The sequence below is a fragment of the Kryptolebias marmoratus genome, linkage group LG3, assembly GCF_001649575.2.
Source record: "Kryptolebias marmoratus isolate JLee-2015 linkage group LG3, ASM164957v2, whole genome shotgun sequence".
Lineage (NCBI taxonomy): Eukaryota > Metazoa > Chordata > Actinopteri > Cyprinodontiformes > Rivulidae > Kryptolebias > Kryptolebias marmoratus.
In genome coordinates, this window is record NC_051432.1 from 6,367,590 (window position 1) to 6,393,651 (window position 26,062).

Here is a 26,062-nt window from a genome sequence, read left to right on the forward strand (position 1 = left end):
ACTAGAAAAACTGATGAAAAACTGTTTTAATATCACAACAGACTCAAAGTTCGAAACAACAGTCTGCTTCTCAAAAACTGATACATGCTGTAAATTACAGGTGCTGAGAACATGTTTGGACCTTTAAGCTCAATAAATAAGCTCTTTAAATCAGGACAACAAGCCTTAAACTTTTCCACTAAAAGGCAGTGGAACAAGTCCCGACCAGGCAGAGTGGAAACACTTCCAGGTCGTTTTCAGAAACAACCAAACGCTCTTTGACCTCTGTGTGCTCGCTCCTCGGCGGTTTCCGCTCCGTCACAGGTGTCCGGTCTGAAACAGAGTGTATTTGGAGGTGAACCTCTCCACGCTCTGCCCCTCCAGGAACTTCATGGCTCTCCAGTGGATCTTTGCGCAGTTCTCGGGCTGACCGAGGGGGCCCAGCTCCTCCTGGATGTACTGCAGCCACAGGTCTTTGCCACGAGGGAAACATCAGAGTTAACCTTTCAGATTTCAGTGTTTTCTTACAGTTTCTTTGGCTTTTAAACAAGCCCTATAGCTGAGGAGCGAATCAACATACAGATTTATTTTTGTTACTGTATAACATAAAACTAAAATAAAAGTTGGAGCTAACATCAGTTCTTCTGATCCTTCTCTGAACTCTACCCACCATCGTCTGAAGTGCCAAACTCCTGCAGCGCCCTCTCGTAAAATTCCCTCAGATTATTTATCTTTGGAGTCTCCTGGGAAGAAAAAGAAAATGGTCTTTTTCTGAAGCACTTGTATTTTAATCTAAAAGAAACCGAGGTAATAAAGTCACTGGCAGAACACAGAAAGAAAGACTGAATTTATAATTTTTTAAAAAAAATTTTATACTAAATGTCAGCAGGTAGAGTTTTATGGAGGCCCTGAAGTGGAAACTGCATCAACAAATCACTAAACACAAATACATTAACCTACAGGAAGAGGTCGGTACCTGTGGGAAACTGGAGACATCACTGATTGGACGACAGCCTAAATGTTTGTGGTTAGTACTGAGCATGTCCAGCATGACCACTAGTTCCTGCTGGGGAGGGGGAACTTGAATTTGCTTTGTTTAAATAAGCTTTTGTATTTAATTTAAAGTGGAATTTTTCATTTCCTTCTTTGGTTGTTTTGTAGTTGGTGACTGTATTGTGTTTAGATGTCCCTATTGTGTGTAATGGTCTGATCAGCCAGTGTATATATATATATATATATATATATTATATACACCCTTGTGTGTCATTTAGGAGGGTCAGTTCTGTTTTGTTGGTGCAGCCAGTTAGTTTGTTCACGTTTGTTTTGCCTGAGTTCAGTTGTTGTTCTTTTGACCTCTTTATGAGCTCAGTATTTAGTATAGGAAAAACAGTTTTTTGGGTTAAAATAAAAACCCTATTTTTTTCTAATAATTCCTATGACTCCTGTTTTTCAACTTGGTCCACGACACCTGACTCAAAATATCCTTGGATAGCAGCAGCCACAGCTACGTTTGGATCACCGCGCTACAGGCAGAATAACTCAAAGGTTTAAAAGGCAAATGGCGCCGTCGTCCAATCAGCCATGTTTCCCACTGGTACCTACCTCTTCTGGTAGGTTAATGTTGTTCATTGTGTTTTATAATTTGTTGTTGTGTTTGTGTTGAGTGATTTGTTGATTTTCAGAGTTTACTTAAAGCGTTTTCTCCTGTGAACATATAATGTGGTTGACACACGTACTTGTTCCTTCTCGATTTCAATCATTCTGGTGAAAAAGGTCTTGGACAGTGGACGATTTTCTTGCAGGCTACAAAAGAGGGGAAAAAAAAAAAGGGCAAAACTGTCGTTAGTCACTACAAATCTTCACAGATGGTTTTAAACTCGCATCACAAGTTTTAAAAGCAGTTCAACTTTTTATTTTTTATTTTTAGGGGATCTGAGCGTCACATATCACTACCTTGTAAAGGTCCTTTTTGCTTTTTTATAGCCTCCGGTTGAGTACGACCAATCGAGGTAGTGCTCTTTCATCTCCATGGCAACAGGGCCGACTGCAGACTGCAGCCCTCTCTGAAAACGAAATAAAAACTGCCTGAGGCGTTTTCATTTCACACACACACATAAAAAGCTTTTCATCTCCGGTTAAAGAACTACACCTGATGCCTCTGATGGCACTTTGTGAGTTTGTTTGTTAAGAATAACGAATCAGTCTGCCTCTCTGAGGTCAAGAAAATGAGCACAAACTTCATGTTTTAGCTGGACGTCTCATTTTACCACTGGGTTTTTAAATGTAACCCAGTGCACATAAGAAAAGTTACAGGCCAAAATGCACAAAATAAAATAAAAGGAATTCTGTCACGGAAGCAGAACATTCTTCAGTCTTCGACTTGAATCAGAAGCAGCTGCTGAGAGGTGAAAGGAGGGCGATAATGTTTTAGTCCACTGGAATATCTCTTGAAGTTTTCAGAAACATCAACAGCTCTTTTACTTTTGGAGTCAAACTGATTCAAAATGGCCACCTGACCGTAGCGAAACACTAAATCTCCGCCAGTTTTACAGATTCTGAGCTAAATGTTGCCGTGGTTGTAGCCAAGAGTCACTCACCACGCATACCGAGTGTGACATCTTGCAATGTCCTGTTCAAGATTTGACCAAAATGGCTGCAAAACCAGACGACCTCGGTTTAAAACTCCTTCCTGAAAGGCGCCGGGCGATACGAAAGAATGCTAGGCCTTTAAATTACTCTGAAGTTATATTTTAAATTGTTTTTTTATGTGACTAAAGGCTCTTCTGTGGGTGTGCACTGCAGCTTAGCGTTGGCTCTAAATGCAGTGATGCAGAGTTTATATTATATACAAACAAACTAACTGATGTGGACTACCTTGAAGACGGTTTCTGTGTCTTCAGGACTCTGGTTGGCCATGCTCCACTGGAGCTGCAGCTGCCACAGAGGTAGACTCTCCTGGAAAGACCAAATATTAGCCGAGTTACAAACGCTCACATAATAAAAAAAAACAAACGTACATCGTGTTGCATGGCAGCTAAATCAACTATCTGAAACAAGACAGGTAGTTAGGGCTACCTCTCACTTCAAGATGTTTATGTCTAGGTGTCTAGATCATAACTTCAACTAGTAATTTAACAGATTTTGATTTAATCTACAGTAAAAAAAAAGGAAATGTTTCAGCTCTGCTTGTACCAGAGATCCATATTTGCAAAAGACTTGCTGTAGAAGCATAATGTAGTTTTGTAAGAGCTGTGTATATGTGTGTGTGTGTGTGTGTGAGGTGTGTCTCAGGNGGGTGGGGGGTTAATCTAAAAACGTGCTTTTTTAGGAGCACTCCTTTCTTTGTCTGTGTTGGATTGCAGCATTTTGAACCGTCGCTCCTGAACAGATCAAGTTTACGGCACCCTCAGGAGACGTTCGGTAAATTAGCATCTTTTATTGACTGAATTTTATCCTCGTCTCCAGCAGCGTGTGGTACGGCGGCCTGTGGAAGTTCTTATGTTTATAGAAAAGTGTAGCTACTCCTAAAACCTGGGGGGGGGGGGAGAAAGAAAAAAAAGTTTGATTTTGAGTGCTAAAGTTTAATGGACTAGAAAGGATGGACTGAGGATTCACGCAACTAATTCTATAAACGATGAAACGAAAATGGGACCTTTAATTCAAACTGCTTGTATCGTTTTTTTCTACAACCCAACTAATCCTAATTACAGTGACGTATGACAAAGAAAAGCAATGAAGACTCCGATCTGAGAAGCTACAGTCAAGAGATATTTGAGCTTTTTCATGTTGTGAATGTTTGGCTCACGTCATACCTGCAGGTTTTCATTTAGCAACATCAGCTGGCAGAGGAGGCTCACAAACCTCCCTTTGCTGTAAGTTTCAAGCTTTCCTTTAGGATTCATTTCATAGAGAGTAAAAATCACAGCTTTAATTACGATTATTGGCATCATTTCTCAATAATTCACGTTCGTGGAGCAATGTGGAAACATTAGACTGCTGGTCAAACCGCGGAAGTGTGTCCTCTTGTCTCACACAGAGAGGAAAGACCTGAGCTGTGACTAACCCCACCCCCACCCCGTCACAACCACCAGCTCTTCTGTTCACGGCGGCCGACGCCTGTGACTGAGTCAGGGCACGGGTTTTTTGTAGAAGTACGCAAAGAATTCATCAACCCGTCCTGGTCTGTCCACACGTGTGGACAGAGGACGTAAATCTGATAGAACAGAGAGTAATTGGGCCGAGGGGATGACCCAGTTAGACAGCGGTGCTGCTGGGGGACGTGTCAAAGTTCTCCAAGGGCAGCAATCAGACTGGGACTGTAGCAGCACGTGGGCGCCAGAAAAACTTATTCAGCTTGATGTGAATGAGAACTAAGGACTAATTATTTGGGGTCAGAGTGTGTGTGTGTGTGTGTGTACCTTGGGATTAACATGTGTGAAAGCATCCTGGAAAAGCCCGCCGACGTCTCCACTCCCCAGCTGTATTAATGTCTGCAGACTCAGACACCAAACCGACACCGACTGGCTGTAGCGCCGTGTGGCTGCCATGGCAACACAGGCTCCTCCCTCAGCATCTCCTGACGCCAGCAGGATCTCCAGCTGCTCACAAGGAGAACATCATGTTGGGTTCTGTACAGCTTGTCAAGTTAGCATGACCCTTTTGTAACCCACTCCTGGCTCTGATAGTCCATTTCTTAAAGGATAAATAACTAAAAATCACACGACATGTTCTGTTTTTGTGATCTCTGCCTGAAAGTGGACCAAGACGAGGCTGTTTTAGGTCCTCAGTGTGAAGGTGGGGGTGTACGATGCATCGACTGATGCTTATTTCCATTTTGGTCTTCAATTAAACTTGAGTGAGGTCAGCCTCATAATCAATGATTAAAAAGTAAAATCTAAAGACAGAAGTTAGTGCAAGGTCTGAACAGGGCCTTAAAAGTTTCTTGTGGGGTTCCTCAAGGTCTGGTGCTCAGCTTCTGTTTTTTTTGCATAAATGATATTTAAAGTTCCCAGATTGTTATTTATTTGACTTTTGAAGATAAATATACTTTTTAGAGGAAAGGATTGAGACAAACTTTAGTACAGAATGGGTAAAAATTTAGACGTAATAAAGATTTAGTTTGAATCTAACAAATTTAGTATTAATAATAATAAATTAATAAATTTAAGGATGATTTTGTTTTTGGTCTTTTAACTAGCTCAACAACTTACGCGTAATGAGGTTGTAATAAAGAGAGCATAGAAAATGAATTTCTTGAAGCAATCATAGACGACAAAACTATTTTCAAAGAAAAAATGTAAAAGAGAAGACGTGAGGCAAAGTGCCAATAAAGGGACTGTGTCAGAGTCTTTATAGCCTCCGACCAGTGAGCTGACTGCATCTAAATGCCACGAATGAAGAACCGTACCACACGTTCTGCAGCAGAGCACCGTCCATCAACAAATAAACCTGAGCAGTAAATGTTCAGTGGTCTCACCCAGTTCTTGTAGTAATTCTCCTTCAGCAGGGAGGAGTCATGGGCGCGCTGTAAAACTCCCAGCAGCCTCTGCTGCCTCTGTGACACCAACAGATGAACGTCTGTCAGGCTTCACTCCTGAGTCTCACACACACTGAATTGAAAGGAAAAAACACCGCCATTGATGCTTTTTACACACCTTTTCCTTCAGCTCTTCAACGTTAGTCTTCCTCTTTAGTCTCTCCAAGCAGAAGGCCACGTAACAAGTCCACATGGGCTCTGAAAGGCAAAGCACTTTTTTTTTCCAGGCTCACAGTTTCAAGACTTTTCAGAACTTGTTCAGCTTCCTAATTAAAACTGCAAGTATTCGCATTAGAGGGTGAAAAATAATCTATTTACGTAATTAGGAATAAAGACTATTATAAATGTTTAAATCCAAAGAGCAGAGTTAAGTGGGTAAGAAGTGATTTTTGTATTTTCTGAGCTCCCACCAGTGTTGAGGCTCTTGACGCCCTCCTCATAAACCTGACAGCAGCGCTCCTCCCTGCGGTTGACGTCCGAGGCTCGACCTTTGGCGGTGTGGAGCTCTTCGCCGGCCCCCGGAGCCTCCAGCTCCCTCTTGGCCATGAAATCCCACGTCAAGCTGTCCTCCGTGTAGTTCGTCTGCAAACTGGGGGACAAAAAGAAAAGACGGAATAGGAGGGCAGAAGTTGTTGTTTTGAGTTCAAGAACTTGAAGCGGAACGTTTCTGAGGGTATATTTGGTTCTTACTCTTGCAGGATGACGTCCTGAAGTTCTTTGGTGAAGTCAAAGATGGCTGCTATGCTCAGGAGTGAGATGACAAACTCTGCTTCTGTGGGGCAAAAAAATAAATAAAAAAGGTTAATTAAAATCCATTCTGTGGGTCATGAGATACTTTGCAAATGCATTTTAGAAATCCCACCTTTGATTTTTCCTGTAGCGTCTCTGTAAACAACCTCAGCAAGTTTGCCGCTCAGGATCTCTGGAGAAAACTCATATTCCCCCTGGAAGGTGCCGACAAGAGGTACTCGGACGTCAGAGACAAAGCAGCAGTACCTTCGTATGAACTCGGCCCTGTTTGAGCACTCACCAAGTCCAGCTCGGCTTTCTCCAGCTCCTCCTTCTGCTTCCTCAGCTTCTCGCAGTGCAGCAGCTCCATACGGAAGTACTGAAACGAAGACGGGAAAGTCGGGAAATCCATTCACGCTTGTGTTCAACAGACTTCTATCAGCAACTTTTCTTTTTACTAAACTGTAGGAATGCTGATTTGTTTTTGTTTTTTTCTGGTTTAAGAAAAATCGAACTCCTTCTACATACTTTGCGCTAATTTTAGTCATTCATATATCAAAATGTTCAGCTCATTCTGGAGATGGTTGCTGTGACTTTAAATTATCAGAATATTTAAGCTTATTGATACATTTCCCCACATTCTTTTTGAAATCTGCTTCAGCATACTCGTGGGTACTTTTAGCTTGTAGTTAGCCATGTGCTACTTTTAGCTAGCATTTTGCTGCTTTTAGCTAGCATTTTGCTGCTTTTAGCTAGTGTTTTGATACTTTTACCATACCAGCTTTATCTACACAGCACTTTAAACACCCACAGGACCAAAGTTAGCTAGTGTTTTCCTGCTTTTAGCTAGCATTTTGCTACTTTTAACTTGTAATTTGCTTCTTTAAGCTTTTTGCATTTTGCTCCTTTTTAGCTAGTGTTCTGCTTCTTTTAGCTTTAACGACTCAGTTTCAGCTTCTCCTACAAATTCCAGCTCAGTCATTCAGCTCTTAGCGTTCACACTGCATTTTCAAAGAAGAAAATGTCCTTTCTCTAGTTTAGGTTGTGATCTCTCTTCTGTTCGTCGCGTTTTACCTCCTGGTAGACCTTCTTGTTGTTTGGGTGAAAGCGGAGCGCTCGCAGAAACAGGTGCCTGGCACTCTCGGACGAATTTCGATCCTCCAGCTCGCTCTTGGCAGCCATGATCCACAGGGCTGGAAAAAAAAAAAACAACAACAAAAGCTCAGCTCGAACACTTAAACATGCTAAACAACAATGGCAGAGATTTGTGGGGGGGTTGTTTAAATTCTGCTCTACCTGGTTTGTCGGGGTGGATAGCAAGCAGAGATGAGAACACCTTGCTGATCTGACCTTTGGTTGCCTGGTGAAGCCCAGCAGAGATCATTAGTGAAAAATAAAAAGCACTTCCTTCTTCATGCGTCAGATCTCTACGTACCCATTTCTTGCAGAAGGCAACATGCGAGAGCCAGAGCTGCACGTCATCCTGTTTCAAAAAAAAAAAAAGACAAATAATTAAATTTTGTTTTGTTTTGTGACTCTACACCAGTTCATTCAAATATCAGATCCTGTAAATGTTCTGTTTTCTTTCAGGAAGCGATCATGGTAAACATTTCTAGGTTCACTGCTGTGTTGGAGGTCACGCAAAGACTTAAATGAAACTTTCTCTGCTTGGACTGGAAACTTAACTGACTGCATTTTGGACTTCCTGTCATGAAGAGCAGCAGTTAATATGTGCTGGTGGTAAGCTGTCACACTCCTAACGTACTGAGCTCTGGAGTCCCTCAAAGATGTGTAATCAGTCCTTTACGTGTCACTCTAATGAGACAAGACTGTTCTGCTAAATTCAGCTGACACCAGTTCATTATGTTTGCTAATGAGACAACAGTGGTGTGACTCAGGAAACATCTTAAAAGGGAGATTCTCAGTAACTGTTGGACACTCAAACTTGCAAATTACAAGAAAATATGTACATTTTTTTGTTGAAGTCTCAATGAATGCCAAGTGTTCGCCACTAACGAGCTTTTCGGCAGCATTTTACACGGCAAATTATCAAAAACCATGGCTTCTTTTTGTGCACACAGCTTGCAAAATGGTATTCTTGGCCAAGCACGTTCTTTTGTTGCTGACCTCCACCCACATCATACCCACCTTGGCAGCCACTCCCACGTTTATAATTTAACCCGCTGGAGAACAATTTTTAAATGAAGACAAGTTTTTTGTTTTTTTTTAATAATTCTTATTTATCATTGGTGTTCAAAGAAATCTGAACAGGCTCAAAAGCCACTCAAGCGAGGAGAAGGAGAACCCCCGCGGACACCAGGAGACACTCTGCTGTTCACCAACTAGTCGCCGGCAGCTGCAGCCCAGTGAGATCCTGGCTGTCCAGAACTGAGGTGGGACGGTTAGTGAGACAACCTGTCTCCTGATGGCAACAAAACTAAAGAGCCGATTGTGGATTTTATGAGAAAAGGTTTCAACACCAGCTAACAACGAAGTGTGGACTGACCAACAAATGCTTCCTAATTCATAATTTATCTCTTTATTTGTTAACTAATTAATGACAAAATCCTACTGCTGGAAAATATTTTCCCCAGTAAATTAACCCACAAACTCCTCCCTCACCACCACTCCTGGCTGTTAGGGATGCAGGGACTTAACGTGACGGCAGCTGAAAAAGAAGTTTCAAATCGAGGAAGAACTGAGTGGCTGCAAAGTGAGCGTCTAAGTGGAGTGGTGCACAGTTTTAAATACATACAGTATATTTATTCAGTACCTTCCACTTCTTTGTTGCTCTTCTGAACATGCTGGTTATTCTGTGGATGATGGGGAATTCAATGTCCTCTCGTTTAAACTGGTAATGTATGTGCTGAAAAAACCAACAAGAGCATAAGACGATTTATATTATCTGCTGCTGTTTTCTATGCCTTTAAGTACATTTTACCAAACACATCGAAGAGAAAATATGGGGGTTTTAAAGCCTCTTTTTTTTTTACTTACCGCTCTTCTCTTCTTGATCAGCTCTAAGACGTTGATTTCATACTGAAAGAAAAGGGAACGGTAAAATGATCTGAATATTCTCTGAAAACTGCCTCAGTTTATCTGCTCCCTTTTTTTATTTAGATAAAACCCTTTCACGTGAAGACAACTCTACTTTACCTGAATGTAGGCGATGAAGTCCTCCTTGTTTACAATCAGCCGGTGCAGCTTGTACTCCAGAGCCGTTGATTTCTTTATTATCGATCTAAAATAGTGACAAGTCATAGCATTAAACCAGTTCACTTTACTAAGTTAACCCCCTTGGAAGGAATTTAAAAAGGCTAACTTAGATATAAACAACAGAGTAGTGTCCGAAGAAACAAAAAAAACACATTGTCAGTCAGAAAAAGTAATAAGAGTTAATACTTTTTAAAAACATGTAACAAGGATTCTAACAAGATTTACATAAACAATAATGTGCAAACATCTTGAATCATCCCTCATTTCTTTATATTTTGCTTCCGATGACAGAGACTTTCCTGTAATCTTTTAAAGTGGTCTTGATCAATAGCTTTTCCAGATTTTTTGAAGCTGTTTCAAAGTTTTTCTTTAGACTTTGGCTGCTTTTACATTCATTTTCAGTCCAGTACCTCCCTGCTCATTTTAAGAGAAGTGTTTGTTTTTTGTTGTTTGAACTCAGGGGATGAACTAGTTTGTGTCAAAACAAACCACTTAGCAAGGAGCCCTTTTTAAATTGGATCTTTTAGACACTTTGTTACTTGCAGCCTGTCACAGAGACACAATTTGTTCCCGTTTCTTTAGCTGGAGCTTTTAAAACTACCAAAGACAACACAGTTTGACAGGAAATAGTATTTTAGCACCAGGAAGGCGATTCCCAAAGAGCTATTAGCTGAAAACTTGTCATTGTCAACTAAGCTTTTAGGTTTTTTTTTTAAACTTATTTCTTAAAAACATGACTTTCAGAAACTGTTTTGTTTGCTGTAAACAGACTTTTTTTTTTTTTTTTTAGACCTGACACTTTCTCGTTATTTACAAGAACACACTGCAACTTCATGCTGTCACAATCAGATACAAGGACTGAATGGGAAATGAGTGAAAAATCAGTCAAGGTCCAAAGAAAAAGTTTGAAAGTCCTTCAGAAAATCTTGAGAGCTCTTGATGAAAATCACTTTAAAAGATTACAAGAATCTCTGGCTGCTTGGAGGCAAAATATAGAGAAATTAAGATGTTTTGAATTCTGCACATCTTTGTACATATATTTTTACAGACAGTTCAAAGCCCAATTTAATTATTTTATGACGACATTGATTGTGCATAAATTTAAATTAAAGCTGATTAACTAGATGTTTCCTCTCTGCCAAACAGAGACCACATCAAACCATTTCACAGCTAACGTACAAACCCTCTTTGAGACTGATCTGGTCAAATCAGGACAGCGTGGCAACCTACTTGACTTCTTTCTTGGTGAACAGACCCACTCTCTCCAGCTGCTCCAGCTCCGGGATCCGGTCCTCGATCCGCTGCTGAACGACCTCCGCCATGTCTGCAGTGAGTCCGGCGCCTCAGGCTGCCCCCGCAACACCTCAAACTAAACCCAACCAAAAAATAAACTTCACAGTTATCTATTAAACGACTACTGAAGACAGCGAAGCCTGAATGTGTTTCATACACATGTGGGGAAGTTGTGATTGGCGGAACTTCCGGTTCCGTCAGTAAATAGGTCCGACGGGAAACACAAAAGGTGTCTCTTTTCCGCGATCAGAATCCTTTGGCTCAGCTCACCAACAAGAGCCGATTCTTTCGGCTCCTTGGAGCTCCTGTTTTCTTCCAACCACCCAAAAGCTGGACAAATAAGAACAATTTTTACATGTAATGAAGCTTTGCTTGTCAAACTGTGGTACAATTAGCAACTATTCACAAGTTATATAATTAAAAGCGTATTAGCCTGCCTGCCACCTTTCAAATAAGACTCTTATGAAAATGGTCTGAGTTATAGCCATTTTGGTCAAACTTGAAAATAGCACACAATATTATGTAATATCATGAGATTTAGCACAATGTGTTACCGTTTGGAGTGTGTGTTGTGAATGACTCTCAGCTACTACCACATCAAATTTTAGCTCAATATCTGTAAAAGAAAAAAATTGTAGTTTTCACTAAGATCGCTTAGCTGTGTTGGCCATGTTGAATCGAAATGACTCCAAAAGTTAGTTGTGAATACTTTCTGGAAAGCTTCATTGCTTCACAAAGCTTCATCCGGCCATCCCTAATTGAGTTTAAACTCAAATTAAAATGTCTGCATTTAACATCCTACTGCCTACTGCAGAAAAAAGAAAAACATGACTAAACAGCAAAAGTAAATATTAATCAAGAGGATTTTTTTTTTAAATCATGGATTTTTCACAACTGTAATTTTCATTACATATTTTGTGACAATCACAGTTACTTTTATTTTGTAATTAAATTATGTAACACTGTTACATGTTCCTAGTTAAAACCCTGGATACAAGAATATATACGTGCTTATTATTTATCAAAACTTGGCCTAATGAAAAAAAAAGAAGTGGTAGTAAGTAAAGAGCCATTCCGGAGCCATACTGTTCGGTTCTTTTAGGTGAGATGAGCCAAATGATTCGGATCCCCAAAACAGAGCTGGAATCCCCATCATTCCAGCAGGTTAATCTTTAAGAAAGTCGTTCGTTTTGCGCTTTTAAATTTGCCTTGGGACATCCACATGCAGTCAAACCTTCATAAATTCATAAAAGATACTAGATTATATAATTGTTGTGTGAATAGGAGAGTTAAACACCTGGCTGTTGTTGATATGGAGCCCGATCAACTCGATTTCCCGCAAAATTGTACAAAGCGAGAGCGGGGACTGCGTCACATCCGGTGGTCAGTGGCCAATCACAGCGCAGGGGTCTCTCGTGCTCTGTTATTGGCTAACAACTGGCTGCTGCTCTGTTATATTATACAAAAATGATGAAGGCAACAAATCGATATTAAACCACAAATAGCTCATTGGTAATTTAGTTGAGAATTTTATCTTCCATCCGATGTGAAAGTGTATCTCTGGCAGGTGAATGCGGAGGAATTCCAGGTGTGAGGACGTTTATTTTTTTTTAAGTGAACCATGCTAGCAGCGCTAGCTCGTTAGCCACCGCACCGTTGCCTCCTCCTCTTCATGGGTTTCTGCTGTTGATTCTGCCAACACATTAATGCCATCAGCCAGGGTGGGTCACCTTCCATCACCCTCGGCGTTTTCCACACGGCGAATTGTGCTTGTTTTAGTCGCGGTAGAGTGTCCGATCCACCTTGAAACCTCAACCTGTTAGCCCTGCTTTTAGCCGAGCTAACCTAGCTCGGCTGCTAATGCGAGTGTGTGCCTTGTGGCTAGGCTAACTTGTTGTATTTCCTGCACCTGTTCTGATCTGATTTCTGTTCCCTCGCTCCCAGAGCTCAGGTCCTATTATGAGCGGGGCGAGCTGCAAAGCTAACGGCGCCGTGTACCCCGCCTCATCCGCGGTGATGAACCCGGTGAAGAAGCCGAAGATGGAGCAGATCCAGGCCGACCATGAGCTCTTCTTACAGGCCTTTGAAAGTGAGATTTCCCCGCTTCCCACGTTTGATTCGGCTGGTTCTTCTGAGCTTTTACCCCGTTGCTGGCATGCCTGATATTAAGCCTGATATTAGCCTATTATTCAAAGTACAAACAATGATTGTGTCAAACAGGTTATGTCAAACAGATCAGTTTAAACCCCACATTTACATTTATTAATTGATCATATTATGTTTGATGCATTTGCTTAAAGAACACCCTTCTTTGTCACATCTTTATTAATTTACCAGACAAAAGTTGAATTACAACAAACTTGAGGAGAGCCTGACGGCTGCTCTGTCCAATTTTTATTTTTATTTTTTTACTTCATCACATGTGGATTTTATTAAGTACTTTGCTAATAGTGTTGTAACCTAATCGGACATTTGATTTGTTTCCTAGAACCAACTCAGATCTACAGGTTCCTCCGGACAAGGAACCTGATTGCAGTAAGTAAACTCGTTTTTTTTTTTTTTAGTTATGTAACTGCTTTACAAGTCTTTTAAAGATTGTCCTCACGCCGTTCTTTTCCCACCTTTCAGCCCGTATTTTTGCACAGAACGCTCACCTTCATGTCCCACAGAAATAGTCGAACAAATGCCAGAAGGTATGGAGTCTGCATGATTTGTAAAATTTAAAAAAAAAAATTGAATAATAAATTCCTGCAAACAAGGACGTAGGAGTCTAGTTTATTAAAATATTCATACCTGATTATTTGAGCGTTGTTTTTCTTCTTCCTGCTAGGAAAGCATTCAAAGTGGATGATATGTTGAAGGCGGTGGAGAAAATGAAGGGAGAGCAGGATTCTCCAAGGTACTACAGCTCTAGGTTTTCTGCCTTTTTACTGCTAAAAATACTCAGTTTGAGTCTTTATTGTGCATGCAATGATACATACTGTATTACTGCAGCTTTTTGAAATCAAACCTTCCAGTTTTTATTTCAGCTTGTCGTCACATCTTCAGTTAACGTTCACTGGGTTCTTCCATAAGGATGGTAAGCAGACTGTTGTCTTTGTCTTTTTCAGTCTTTGTTTCAAAGCAAACTCATATTGATGTGCTGCAGCAGATAGTCACAGAGTAAACCAGTTTGATGTGCTCTGTTGCTTTGATACTTAACCTCACTTAGGCTCAGCCTCCACCAATAAACTAAATGTTGGTCGAGAAAGTGCTCTGGCTTAAAGCAAGTTTTTCAAACGCACTCCTACGAGTCGCAGTTTTAGTCAACAGGGAGCCGGGCCATACAGAAAACCCTTTTGTGGCGATTATATCTGCATCAGAACCGTCACATGAGCCGTTTTCACACAGAAACGACAGATACGTTCAGGACAACACTCTGATCCAGAGATGTTCGTTTACAACAGGAAATGTGACTGAAACACACAGAAGAAAGAATGGGAAGCAAATTTTTTTATGTAAACCAAAGTGTTTCCTTTAAATTATCTTTAAGACCCCGTTCAGACCTGGCACTAAACATCCTGGGCGATCTGATTGCGCGTGGATGGTGCTAAATACAGGCGTGAACGCGTTTTTTAGAATCCTTCTCAGCTGAAATATTTTGTCAGGATTTTAACAATTAGCGCACTGTGTGGTGAGTGTCACTGTAGTTTAAAGTTGGTTCTGATTGTTTTTGAACAGATAGGACCCGCTGTGGTCACCGTGAGCTATAATGAGCGGTGTCAATCACAGAACAGTCTGAGCCGCGTTAGGTCACAATAATTAAGCACACGTAGATGTCCACAGTGAAGCTGTGTAAATCAGCTGATTGTTATGCGGTTTTAGACCCCGTGGGTTCAAATCTTCAGGGTTTGCTTTGCCACTGAGCTCTGCGACATCGCAAATTATTTTATGCTCCTTTATTTCTCCCATATTGTGGCTGTTAGGTAATTAGGCTCATGAAGAGTTGTGTAAATAACTCCAGAAAAAAACGCATCTCGAAGAACTCTAAAGTGTGTTAATGTCAAAATAATAATACAGCTCATAAGTCTGAAGGTATTGTCATTTTTACAGTAACATCAGCAGATCTGACAGCCGTGTGTGTTGCGTGGCTGTGTGTGTATTTGAGTGTAGAGCAGGTAAATGAGATCTGATCACTTCTGGTGCCCACACACACACTCAGGCGTGACGGCCGCTCTCTGTGCAGCACTAGCAGGTGTGCGGTGGCTGCCCTGGTGGTGAAAAAACAGGGCTAAAGGCACCTTCTTTTCTTTTGTTTTTTTTAAAGCTAAGAGGCAAGTGATCTCTTCCTCCTCACCTGGTCACGCCATTACTAAAATTTATCACGGGAGAATTTTAGGCAATCTGTATGCTGGGGTCTGAAGTCTCAACCGTCCGCGGACAGTCCGCCCGGAGTCCGAGCAGCTCACGGAGTACGCACAGTACGCCCGAGTATGTGGGGGCCTTTAATACCAGGTGTGAACAGTCGTTCTGTTGTGGCTGAATCAGCCAGAACATGTTAGCAACGACTGAACAGGGCCTGAAAAAAGCAGAACAAATGAAGCTCATTGATGACTCTTTTGTGAGTTTCTTCCCCGTGTTGGCAAGTGAGTGTAGAGGGATATAGAGGTCAGCAAAGAGAGAAGTGGTGCAGGAACTCTTACCAACACAAACACACTTGTTTGCTTGAAGCAGACAGAAAGAAAAGGGTTTATTTGTTTGTGTCACCTGTACAAGTCAAGTTGCTTAAATGTAGTAAATTCCTCCAATATTGACCTGCCGTCGCTCCACTCCCCTTTTAAAAACTGCCTACATGATTCAGTGCTGCAGCACACCTGTATACAAAACCACCATTAACATAATTTTGTTTTTCCTTTTTGCCTCGCAGAAAAGCCATCCCAGAATTCTGAGAATGAACAAAATTCTGTGTCTTTAGAGGTGCTACTCGTCAAAGTCTGCCATAAAAAACGCAAGGTAAAGTAATAATATGAGCTCGTGTCGGAGACACCGGTTGCTTCTGTCCGCCCAGCTTACTGGCAGGTGTTTCTCTCTGCAGGATGTCAGCTGCCCAATAAAACAAGTGCCTACAGGTAAAAAGCAGGTGCCTTTAAATCCCAACACTAACCAAACCAAGCCTGGCTCCTGCCCTTCCTTACTCGTCCCCAGCTGTGAGTTTGAGCCCAGCAACAGCCACATGGTGAAGTCCTATTCGCTCCTCTTCAGGGTGTCGCGCACCGGCAGAAGGGAGACCAAAGGCCTGGTTAACGGAGAAACCAACGAAAATATTGGTGCGTCCACGTTCAAACAGCCGCGCGCTTCGGGATAATCGAGGCGCAGCTGCTGTTTATTAATGCTGGACATAACCACGGCTGTTTCTCTGTGGATAACGACTGTCTCACTCTTATTTTTTTGTTTTGTGCTCAGATGTAACAGATACTCCCAGTAGGAAGAAGAGAAATTCAGCCCATAGAGACGAGGAAGAAACCACAGAGACCTATGTCGCACAGATGACTGTCTTTGATAAGAATAGGCGAGGTTTTATTTTACTTTTCTGTTATTAAATTTGTAGACATTTCTTTTTTAACGGGCGCTTCCGCCTTCTTCCTGCAGGAGGCTGCAGCTGCTGGATGGGGAATACGAGGTGTCGATGCAAAGGATAGAGGACAGCCCTGTGAGCAAGAAACGAGCCACGTGGGAAACCATTCTTGACGGGAAGGTAGGCTGCTGAACAGGGACTTTAGGAAATCCACTTTACAAATCAAAGTTTGCCGTGATTCTTCCGTCAATGCCGCCGATCGTCACTCCTCCGACCGCTCCACAGAGGATGCCGCCGTTTGAGACGTTTTCTCAGGGACCCACGCTGCAGTTCACGCTGCGCTGGACGGGAGACACCAACGGGAAGTCCACGGCTCCTGTGGCCAAACCTCTCGCTACACGCAACTCGGACAGCTTCGGCCCGATGGAGACCAGAACCAGCCACCACCGTGCTGCCCTTATGAGTAAGCGCCAAGTCCAAATTATGCTAGCAGAGCTTTGCTTTATGTGAGTTTGTGGAAAATCTCTGTAAACCAGCCGTCAGCTATTCTTAAGTGTTTCTCTCTTTTGTTGTTGTTGTTGTTGTTGTCTCAACAAATCTAAAGTGTAGGAAAGACAGGAAAAGAACACAGATGTTCCAGGAAGTAGATTCTGATTGGGCCGTGGGTTTAGGATTTTCAGCAATTGTGACATTATTGTAGGATGGTCTACAATAATAACAATATTAATCATAACTTTTGAGTTGATGTCATAAATATACACGAAACCAGACTTCTTTTTTTTTTTTTCCACAGTTGCACCCTATTTCTCTGTAAAAGTCACTTTATCCCTTTTTAAATATCCTTACATGTATTAGATATGCATGATATTAGAAAAACTTGCAATGTGCAATGTTATTGTGTAATATAAAAGTAACACTATCAATTGCGATACTCCCATTTTCCTCACTTTCTTTTCCATCATAATTCTAATCTAAGCCATCTCCTGGGTTGACCAGATATATTATTTTACTGCAGACGTGAACGCGTGGTGCTTGAATATAACGGTCTATGATTTGTTGCAGTCGAAGCTCGTCTTTGCGGTATTGATATTGTGATGTCGATACATTTTTGAAATATTGTGCGTCCTTAGCACCATGTGTTAAACCGTTCAGCCGAAGAACTACTCATGTAGGGAAACTGTACGCACACCTTTTATTTATTTATTTTTTTATATTCCTTTGTGAAGTTTGCAATCATATAAAAATGCATTTTCATTAACAGGTATATTGTGCAACATTTCCTTGTGTGTGTTCCCTGAAAGAGACTTCATTTAGGCCCCCCTTCACACTGGATGACGACCCCGCTCAGCTCTCCACGACCGACATGAGCTGTTAGAACGGGGCCGGATCGCAGCAAATATAAAAACACAAGCAGCCGTGATGCTGCTACACTCTTAGTATTTGCCATGAAGCTATTTTCTGAATCCGCCTGACGTTCTCCTCCTCCCTCACCATGCTTTATGTGTCAGCAGCACGCTCCCGTGAGCTGTGCGCCCACAACCACTAATGGGCCCAAACACGACTGTCAAATTACACCAGGATGCAGCTACGCACTGCAAAATCATCACTACTACATCTACGCTAACTTGTTTCCATGACCGTATCATCGATCGTAGCGTAGGCCGGTCCTGCTTCGAATTCAGGCCTCGGCAGGCGATATGTCCTGAATATGTTGCCACCCTACTCCACCCTGGACTCTGATTCACCTCCACCTTGACGATAAACGACACACAACCTCGCTGCAGAAGTTCTGTGCGTGCTCAAAACCCTGAACAGCCTATCGTGTTCACTCACGAGGAGCCCACTGGGTTCCTAATATCAACCTGAAGACTTTCTTTATGTCATCATCCAGTAAGAAGGGGGTCTAACAGTTCATGCTTGCTCTGAAGTCTCACATTTTGATGTAACGGGCAATATTGCCATTTTTATTTTGGCTCAAATTGACCTTTTATTATGGTGTTATGAAGTTGGCTTCTCCGTCTGTCCTGTCAGCAGTGAAACAGTCAGTCAGCGCAGACATCCAGACGAGGAAAGAGCTGGTCCCGAGTGAGCCGCGACAGAAGCTACGTATATTTTACCAGGTATGCATTTCACAACAGTAAGGATCACTGTATGCCAGAATCTTTTACGACTTTACCCCACTTACATCAGGCTGGACTTCTCCGGGCGCCTTTGTAGTAATTCTGTGATCTGTTTCTGACTAGTTCCTGTACAACAATAACACGCGGCAGCAGACGGAGGCGAGAGACGACCTTCACTGTCCCTGGTGTACTCTGAACTGCAGCAAGCTCTACAGTCTGCTCAAACACCTCAAACTCTCCCACTCCCGCTTCATCTTCAACTACGTGGTAAGAACCATGTGCGTTTGCCTTTTCCTGGGGCCTCATGTACAAAAACGTGCGCAAATTTGCTGCTGAAACTCAGCATGCACTTCAAACAAAAAAAAACAGACGTATGAAGCTGCGTACGCGTGAATCCAGGCTTATTTCTTTTGTACGCCCTCATCAACTTGGAACTGGGTGTACATGCGGCCCCTCCCCCTCAGATGCCTCTATTTAAATATACAAATAGATGCAAATATTCCTTTCGTGTGTGGTTCTCCTCTCTGCATGATCAAAAGTCTCGTCTACATGCAGGAAAAAGTGGAATTTTCTAGAACCTTAGTCGGAGATGCTCCTAAATGAGGCGGTGGAGCGTAAAAACCTTGTTCGGCACGCTGTCCGCTGACATTAGCGCAGAGAGGAGTGACTGCGTGTGGAGCTGTGGGAGTCGGCAGCGCACACCTGCAGAGGTTACAAACAGGCTGAACATTACGCGCTATTGTTGTAAACAAATAATGGTGCACATCTCAGGCATTTCCAACTTTAAATGCGTTTAATAACATAATTACTGTAAACGCAGAGGCACTCAGGGGCTCGGTACGACTTAGAGGCTTCTTTATTAAATATTCTCTGACGTTCAGACGTACAAACATTAAATCTAATATGAACTTTGTAACAGATGTCTAAGAAAATTCAGCAAAATAGGATAAGCATACATCCCATTAACTTCTCACAGTTCTGATGGAGTCGTGTTTCTGTTTTTAAAGCTTGTTGAGTCTAACTGTAGCTTCTTGGTGCTTATTATGAGTAAATTTAAGTTTCCAAACTAAGTTTTCAACTGTTTCTTGGGCTAAAAATGCAAGTAAATCAAATAGGAAGATTTTCACTTAACATTTAAAGCTTTAGCCTGTTGGATGATTAAATGAAAATATATCCAAGATTAAAACTGTTAGTGGTTAAATATGATAATTAAAACATTTAGTCATGTAATCAGCACCTAAATGCGAGACACTGACTGCCGTAAGATGACAAAATACTTTATTTCTTATTTTTGGACAGTCTGATGTTCCAGCTCTGGGCCGATCTCTGATTTGTCGATCAGGGATATTAATAATAACACACTCAGGGAACGGGTTGCACTTCCTCCTGAGAGGTAATCGAACGGTTACCACGGTGATGGAGCCGCGCTCAAACAGATCCTCTGACACCAAAAACTCTGACTTTTAAGCTCAACAAAGCAGGGATGTTTGCTCCGTAGTAATCCCTCAGGTGTGTCTAATAATAGTTTTCACATCAGCTGTTTCCCAGCGGAGCCTCTAAGCGTCGCCAACGAACCAAAGCCTGTAGAAACGTGCGCGCTCATCCTTTGTACACGAGGCCCCGGGTCACCGTAGCTCAGTGGACGTACGGTAGAAATACGGATCCAGTAGACCCTGCACCGCTGTGTGGAGGGAATATCACCGTCCCTGGACTCTAGGCAGAGGGAAACGCTAAGGAGGAAATGGAATAGGATTTAAATAAAAAAGCCGATTTTAATGGTGTGCAGTTTCTGAGTTTGGAACTTGTTTGGGTTAGAATTACGAGGACGGGTATGGTTGTATTCTCCACTTTTCATTATTATTATTATTTCTGCGGGTCGTACGTTTAAAGACATGTCCCTTTCTCCGGCCTCTTAACTGTTCATTGTTTTAGTGATTAGCGTCGGTACGAGGGTTGCATGATATTTCAAGAAGATTGTTGAAAATTGCAGTTGTGATGAACCCATTTTCCTCTCTCTTGTCTTTCACTTCTGTTATCAACATTCACGACACTCTGTGTGTTTCATCTAAACTGGGTGTGAGCATTAAGGGCTGAGGGAGTCCATCAGATCATGATTCATGATGCTGAAAATAAAACAGCCCGGGATTTATTGCAGTCCAAACAGTCCTCTGTGAAATTGATATTAAACACGCTGATGGCGTGGTGATAATAAATTCTCAGGAAGTCACGGCGCCCCCCCGACAGTTTTATAAACCGCTCGAGACGCATGTTTACCCGCTGTAGCTGTCTGCTGCCACCTGGGGGCAGTGTCGGAACAATGTATCCATCCATCCACCCACTCTGTTGACCCGCTTTTCTGTTCAGGATCGCAGGGAGCTGGTGTCTATCTCCAGCAGTCATTGCGCCAGACGCGGGGGACACCCTGGACAGGTCACAAGTCCATCACACAGTATCAGAAAAAATGTGGAACAATCTGAAATGTATTTCTGCTGCTTTGGCTGTGCTGTTTCTTTGTCACTGCTCTAATGCAAAACAAACAAAAAAAAAAACAGTGACGTTCTAGTGGACTGAATAATTAAAATGAAATATTTGTATCTGATATAAGTGTCCCTCATTAGGAGCCCACCGTGTGGACACTGCTGCTGTCTGTAAAACTGACTTAACATCTTTTTTTTTTTTTTCTCCTTGTTCTAATTTTGACCAGAGCAAGATGTCGCACTTGGTATGTGTTGTGAATGACTTTCAGCTACAGCCGCAGCGAATTTTAGCACAGTATCTATAAAACTGACCGAGTTAGAGCCGCTTTTGTGCTTCTATCTCGAATCAAGTGGACTCCGAAAGTTAACTAGTTACAGACGTACATCCTGTCATTACTTTCTGAAAGGTTCACTAAAATCCATCCAGTCAGTCATGAAATAGTTTGCTAACAGACAGACAAACGCATACACAGGTCATTACGTTATTACTACAACTACAAGATTATTAAGGAATTAATTTAAACTTCCTCAGTGCGGCTGTTTCTTCCTGTGTTTATCCTCTTTGTGTTTGAGCTGTGGTGTCTGATGGGAATGAAACACTCAAATGTTTTTGCTCATACGCCAACTCTTCAGTAGAGTCCATGAAACTCAGTCTGGTAGTTATTCACACGTTAAAGCCCACCTAGTTGTGGTTGAGCAAAACTCAAAGGAAACTCAGGTTACTGGAGCGCAGACATTTGATCCCAGATTCCCCCTCACAAAGAGGCAGAGCAAACACAGCGTGTCTGCGTTTGTCCTGCCTCTTTGTCGGGTGCAGGTTTCCAATCCCCCTGTTTTCTAACTCCCGTTTCCTCCCCCCCACACACACGTCCAGCCTCACCCCAAAGGAGCGAGAATAGACGTGTCCATCAACGAGTGCTACGATGGCTCGTACGTCGGCAATCCTCAGGACATCCACAGCCAGCCGGGCTTCGCTTTCAGCCGAAACGGGCCGGTCAAGAGGACTCCCGTCACTCACATCCTGGTCTCCAGGTAAACCCGGTCTTACCGCAGGAGCTGTGTGCCTTTTAACGAGCAAAATCCAAACTGCAAGCATAGTATGAACTATAGTGGTGTCTTTTTATGTTTGAAATGCCACATCCTCGTATTTAAAATCTTTACAAAAATCCCACCCCCCACCCTTACTTTCACTAGGCCTAAGAGGACCAAGCCGAGTCTGTCGGAGTTCCTGGAGTCTGAGGACGGAGAGCTGGAGCAGCAGAGGACGTACGTCAGTGGACACAACCGCCTCTACTTCCACAGCGACAGCTGCATGCCGCTGCGGCCTCAGGAGATGGACTTGGACAGCGAGGACGAGAGGGACCCGGAGTGGCTCAGAGAGAAAACTGCCACGGTGAGGAGAGGTTTCTCCCTCAAGTTGCTTTGCTTTTACAGAAACGATGCATCCATAATAACCCTCCGCACGAAATCTTGAGATTTAAAGTCTTAGACCTAAAAAGAAAAAAAAGTGTTTCGCTCTAAACTGAACGGTTTCCATTTGAACCAGATTTGGGGAACTAAATGAACAAACTGCTGAGAACAGCGACGTGAGATTCGGTGTTTGTGTGTCACGTTAGTTTCATCAGTGATTCCACCACTTTGTTTTTGGTTAGTTAACATATCTTCACCGTAGGATGGTGCAACATACGATAGCGTCTCTCTGGGCTGCTTCTGCTGGAGACTCAAAATTACGAGAACACGGGAGAAACTTCAGCTGCAAGTCTCACTGAAGTGTTTGCAACCTGTGAGCTGAGCAGCCAGGCTTTGAGAACATGTGGAGAAACTGTAGGGTAAGCCGTCCACAACCTCTGCCCACACCGTACCGTGCTGCAGACGCGTCGACACATCTTGGAGACTTCCTTAGGAATGCTGGTCGCCATCAGCACGGTGAGATACCACCTCTCACCGGGGGGCGGTTTTTCCTCCTCTGATTGAAAATGTGTGCTCAGCCTGCACACAGACATCACCTTCCACGGGTCTGTGAGATATTTTGCTAACACTCCAGCCAAAAGAGAACATGTGGTCGGTGTCAGGTGGCGATAAATGTCTGCTGCGAGTGAGGAGAGGAGCAGACTGTCTGTGTTCGCTGCCCTTCAGGAACCAACAGCCATAAATTTACGATTATTGAAAAGCCAAAGTTGTGCAGTTTTGAGATAAGGAATGCAATGATTCGGCCTCAAATTTGCATGAAAAGAAAAAGTTAGATTACTTGGGTCAGCTCAGATTGTCTTTTTTTTTTTGTTTGTTTTGTTTTTGAAGGAAGATCTTCAGTCAGTTCTGTTTATACCCACTGGTTTGACACGGGACTTGAAAAAATGGTGTTTAAAGTAACACGCTGGACAAACCTGAACTACATTTAGTTGAAAGGTGTCGTCAGAGCAGCCCTGCGAGCATTACCGCTGTTTTCTCACTTCTGTCTTTCAGATCCACACAGGTAGACTCAGTCCTTTTACTTTTCTGTACAGCCTAAACTAAGAGAAAGACGTGGAAGGATTTTGTGTCGCCACATTCATAAAATAAGTGCCTTCCTGTCTCGCGTTTGTGCTTCATGAGAGCGTTTTGTTTTCTTCACAGCAACTGGACGAGTTCACAGACGTCAACGAGGGGGAGAAGGAGGTGATGAAGCTGTGGAACCTCCATGTCATGAAGAACGGGTGGGTCGATGTCCTAAACTTTGTCCCTTTTTGATGAAAACCAAAGAGCTGGAACCGGCAACATAAAACTGTTTAGTATTTTGACGTTACAGCAGTATTAATAGTTCTACTCCTGTGATATGTTCACAGGTTTACTTCCAGCAGCTTTTCACCACACGTGGGAGTGATTGGTGTCATTTATGAACCTCGTTCTTGTGCTAAAGTTTGAAACATTCACAGCTTTATTGTTATTTTTTTCTTCATATTTTAAGACAAGTAACCTCGAGCATTAAACTGCAACTCCACAAAACCAGTTAGGTCTGTCAGAGGCACTGTAGCAACATGATGCAGGTGCATGTGGATTATAAAAGGAAGAAAATGTTGCTGTGCAGAGCCAGATGTTTCCAGAGGTGCAGGTTGACGAATACATTTAGGTTAAAAATGATTATAGAGCCCATGTTTTAAAGGGATACAACTCAGTCCTATTTGGGCTAATAAGACACTGAGGTGGGGTTTTGTGGAATAGATATGAACAATTATCTTACCTGTCGTGGATAGCTCTCTAAACAACTTCACTTTGGGAAAAACGGGTTTAATTCTGACGTGATTGACGAGCAGGCAGCTCGTCTGAGCCAAGCCACAGCTAAAGTGGATTGCTGTTGTCTTAAAACAAGTCCATCCTCTAACTTTTCATGCTTTTCCTAAGCTGTCAGTCTCTCAATTTACATAGAAGTAAGCACAAATAATGGGACCATCAGCTAGCTGTAGCACTTCCAGTGCAACCCGGGGAAGTACTTTCATTATAACTCTGCTTGAATAACTGTGTGATGCACAAAAACAGCAATGTAAAGGTTTAAATAATAGCATACACATTAATCACTAGCGCAGTTTTAAGACGGTAGAATCTGCTTTAGAAGTGGGTTTGTTTGGACAAGTTATGAGCAGACCACCGTCTGAGGCCGATTTTGCCGTCTTGAAATGACTCCAGTCTTCAAAATTTCTTAACAGTTCATCCTTCAAGCCTTCACACTACAGTCAGTTTGACGTTATACAGTTAATCCAGCAGTTATATTATTTCCGCTGGAAGTGCTACAGCTAGCTGCTGCTGGTATTTGTGCTTGGCACTAACCATAGAGGTCAATGTAAATGCACACATGTAGGAAAACTGATGGAAATGTTACCGTCTGTGGAGTGGTGTTTGTGTGAGCTGCTGTGACATTTTGGGGCTTTAAGATGGCAGCAGCCCACTGTAGCCACGGCCCTGTTTGGACTAGCCATTAGCTCATCAGTCCAGTCAGAATTAAACTCTCTCTCCAAACTGAGGCTGTTTGATAAGCTATCTACAACAGGTAAGATATTATTCAACTTCAGCAAAACCCTCTATATTAAATGTTAGCATAATTTTATTAACAAATTTGTTCTGAGGATGTTTGAAAATCCATTTTATTTTAGGTTAAACTGGTTCCAGCCACTCTTATTCTGTCTGTTGCTGGAAATACTTACCTGCGTCCTGCTCTCTGCTCTGTTTGGTTGACAGTTTTATCGCAGACAACCAGATGAATCAGGCCATCATGGTGTTTGTGGAGGACTGCGGCGCTCACATCATCCGCCGGAACCTCTGCCGCAATTTCCTCCTGCACTTAGTCAGCATGCACGACTTCAACCTGGTGAGCACGGCCACCATCGACCGCGCCATGGCCCGCCTGCGGCAGATCCAGGAAGAGCTGCCGGCCGCTCCGGCGGAGGAGCAGCAGGACAGCGCCACGGGAGTGTGCAACGGCGGCGGCGTCACTTCCGGCGGCGGGAAGCAGGGCAAGAGGACAAAAAGCGCGCTGACGGACTGATGTGAGCCCGGACGTTGGGAACAACGATGGGTGGGGGTGGGTTTATCCGTTTTCTCCTAATTGGTGCTTAGATAGGTGGGGGAACCTGGTCTCCAGGCCTGACGTGGACCACGAGGCTTACACGGGCTACACAGGTTTTTCCAAACACGAGAACTGAACCAAATATGAACAAAATGAACACGTGCTCAAACCAGGACTGGGTGGTGAACGTTAACGCCGCTTACCATGCATTTCATAGGAGCCACTGGAGCCTCTGTCCGTAAAGGAGTGAACAAAGTGTCTTGTGACGTGGCGCGACTGACTGCTTTCTGTACGGTGTTGTAACAGACGGCTGTATGGATGTGCAGTTAAAACTGCACCCATGACACCGTCGCCGTTGATTGTTTGTACACATATTAATTACCCACGTTTAAGACTTTTTAGCTGATTATTTTTAGCACTTCTTCATTGTATTTAGAAAGTTTACTTTGAGATTGACCAATTATAAAGAAGAGCAACTTTGGAAGCCCTTTAACTTAAAAGGCCACACAGTGGGGGGGTGGGNATTTAACACTTTTTGTACTGTTTGCCTCTGTAGTATTGGTACACCAAAGTTGCTCTAGCTTTATAGTACTTAATAAAAAAAAAACGTTTGTTTGTGTT

At 42.7% G+C, this 26,062-nt stretch overlaps 2 protein-coding genes across 5 annotated transcripts; one reads left to right on the plus strand and one right to left on the minus strand.

The window, feature by feature from the left end:
- Positions 1-9: 9 nt before the first annotated feature.
- Positions 10-10,962, minus strand: utp6 (UTP6 small subunit processome component). The gene is made up of 19 exons (XM_017425830.3): positions 10,691-10,962; positions 9,401-9,485; positions 9,242-9,283; positions 9,018-9,110; positions 7,680-7,727; positions 7,541-7,604; positions 7,319-7,437; positions 6,546-6,623; positions 6,378-6,459; positions 6,206-6,287; positions 5,926-6,104; positions 5,634-5,713; positions 5,456-5,533; positions 4,398-4,577; positions 2,854-2,934; positions 1,933-2,042; positions 1,716-1,782; positions 650-722; positions 10-452 (listed from the first exon to the last, which is right to left on the minus strand). The coding sequence occupies exons 1-19, from the start codon at positions 10,780-10,782 to the stop codon at positions 298-300; spliced, it is 1,788 nt and encodes a 595-aa protein (XP_017281319.1). The 5' UTR covers positions 10,783-10,962; the 3' UTR covers positions 10-297.
- A 1,192-nt stretch (positions 10,963-12,154) lies between these two features.
- On the plus strand, positions 12,155-25,957 carry suz12b (SUZ12 polycomb repressive complex 2 subunit b). 4 transcript variants are annotated; one of them, XM_017425775.2, is made up of 17 exons: positions 12,155-12,474; positions 12,698-12,842; positions 13,242-13,288; positions 13,382-13,446; positions 13,584-13,652; positions 13,771-13,832; positions 15,660-15,745; positions 15,828-16,059; positions 16,196-16,301; positions 16,382-16,487; positions 16,593-16,770; positions 18,342-18,427; positions 18,551-18,694; positions 21,779-21,936; positions 22,099-22,297; positions 23,518-23,597; positions 25,114-25,957. In XM_017425775.2, exons 1-17 carry the CDS (start codon positions 12,460-12,462, stop codon positions 25,418-25,420), a joined length of 2,085 nt encoding a protein of 694 aa, XP_017281264.1. In that variant the 5' UTR covers positions 12,155-12,459; the 3' UTR covers positions 25,421-25,957. The 4 variants fall into 4 exon arrangements, with proteins under 4 accessions (XP_017281264.1, XP_017281263.1, XP_017281266.1 ...); XM_017425774.3 differs by having other exon boundaries at positions 12,156-12,474; positions 18,339-18,427; XM_017425777.3 differs by having other exon boundaries at positions 12,156-12,341; positions 18,339-18,427.
- The last annotated feature ends 105 nt before the right edge of the window (positions 25,958-26,062 follow it).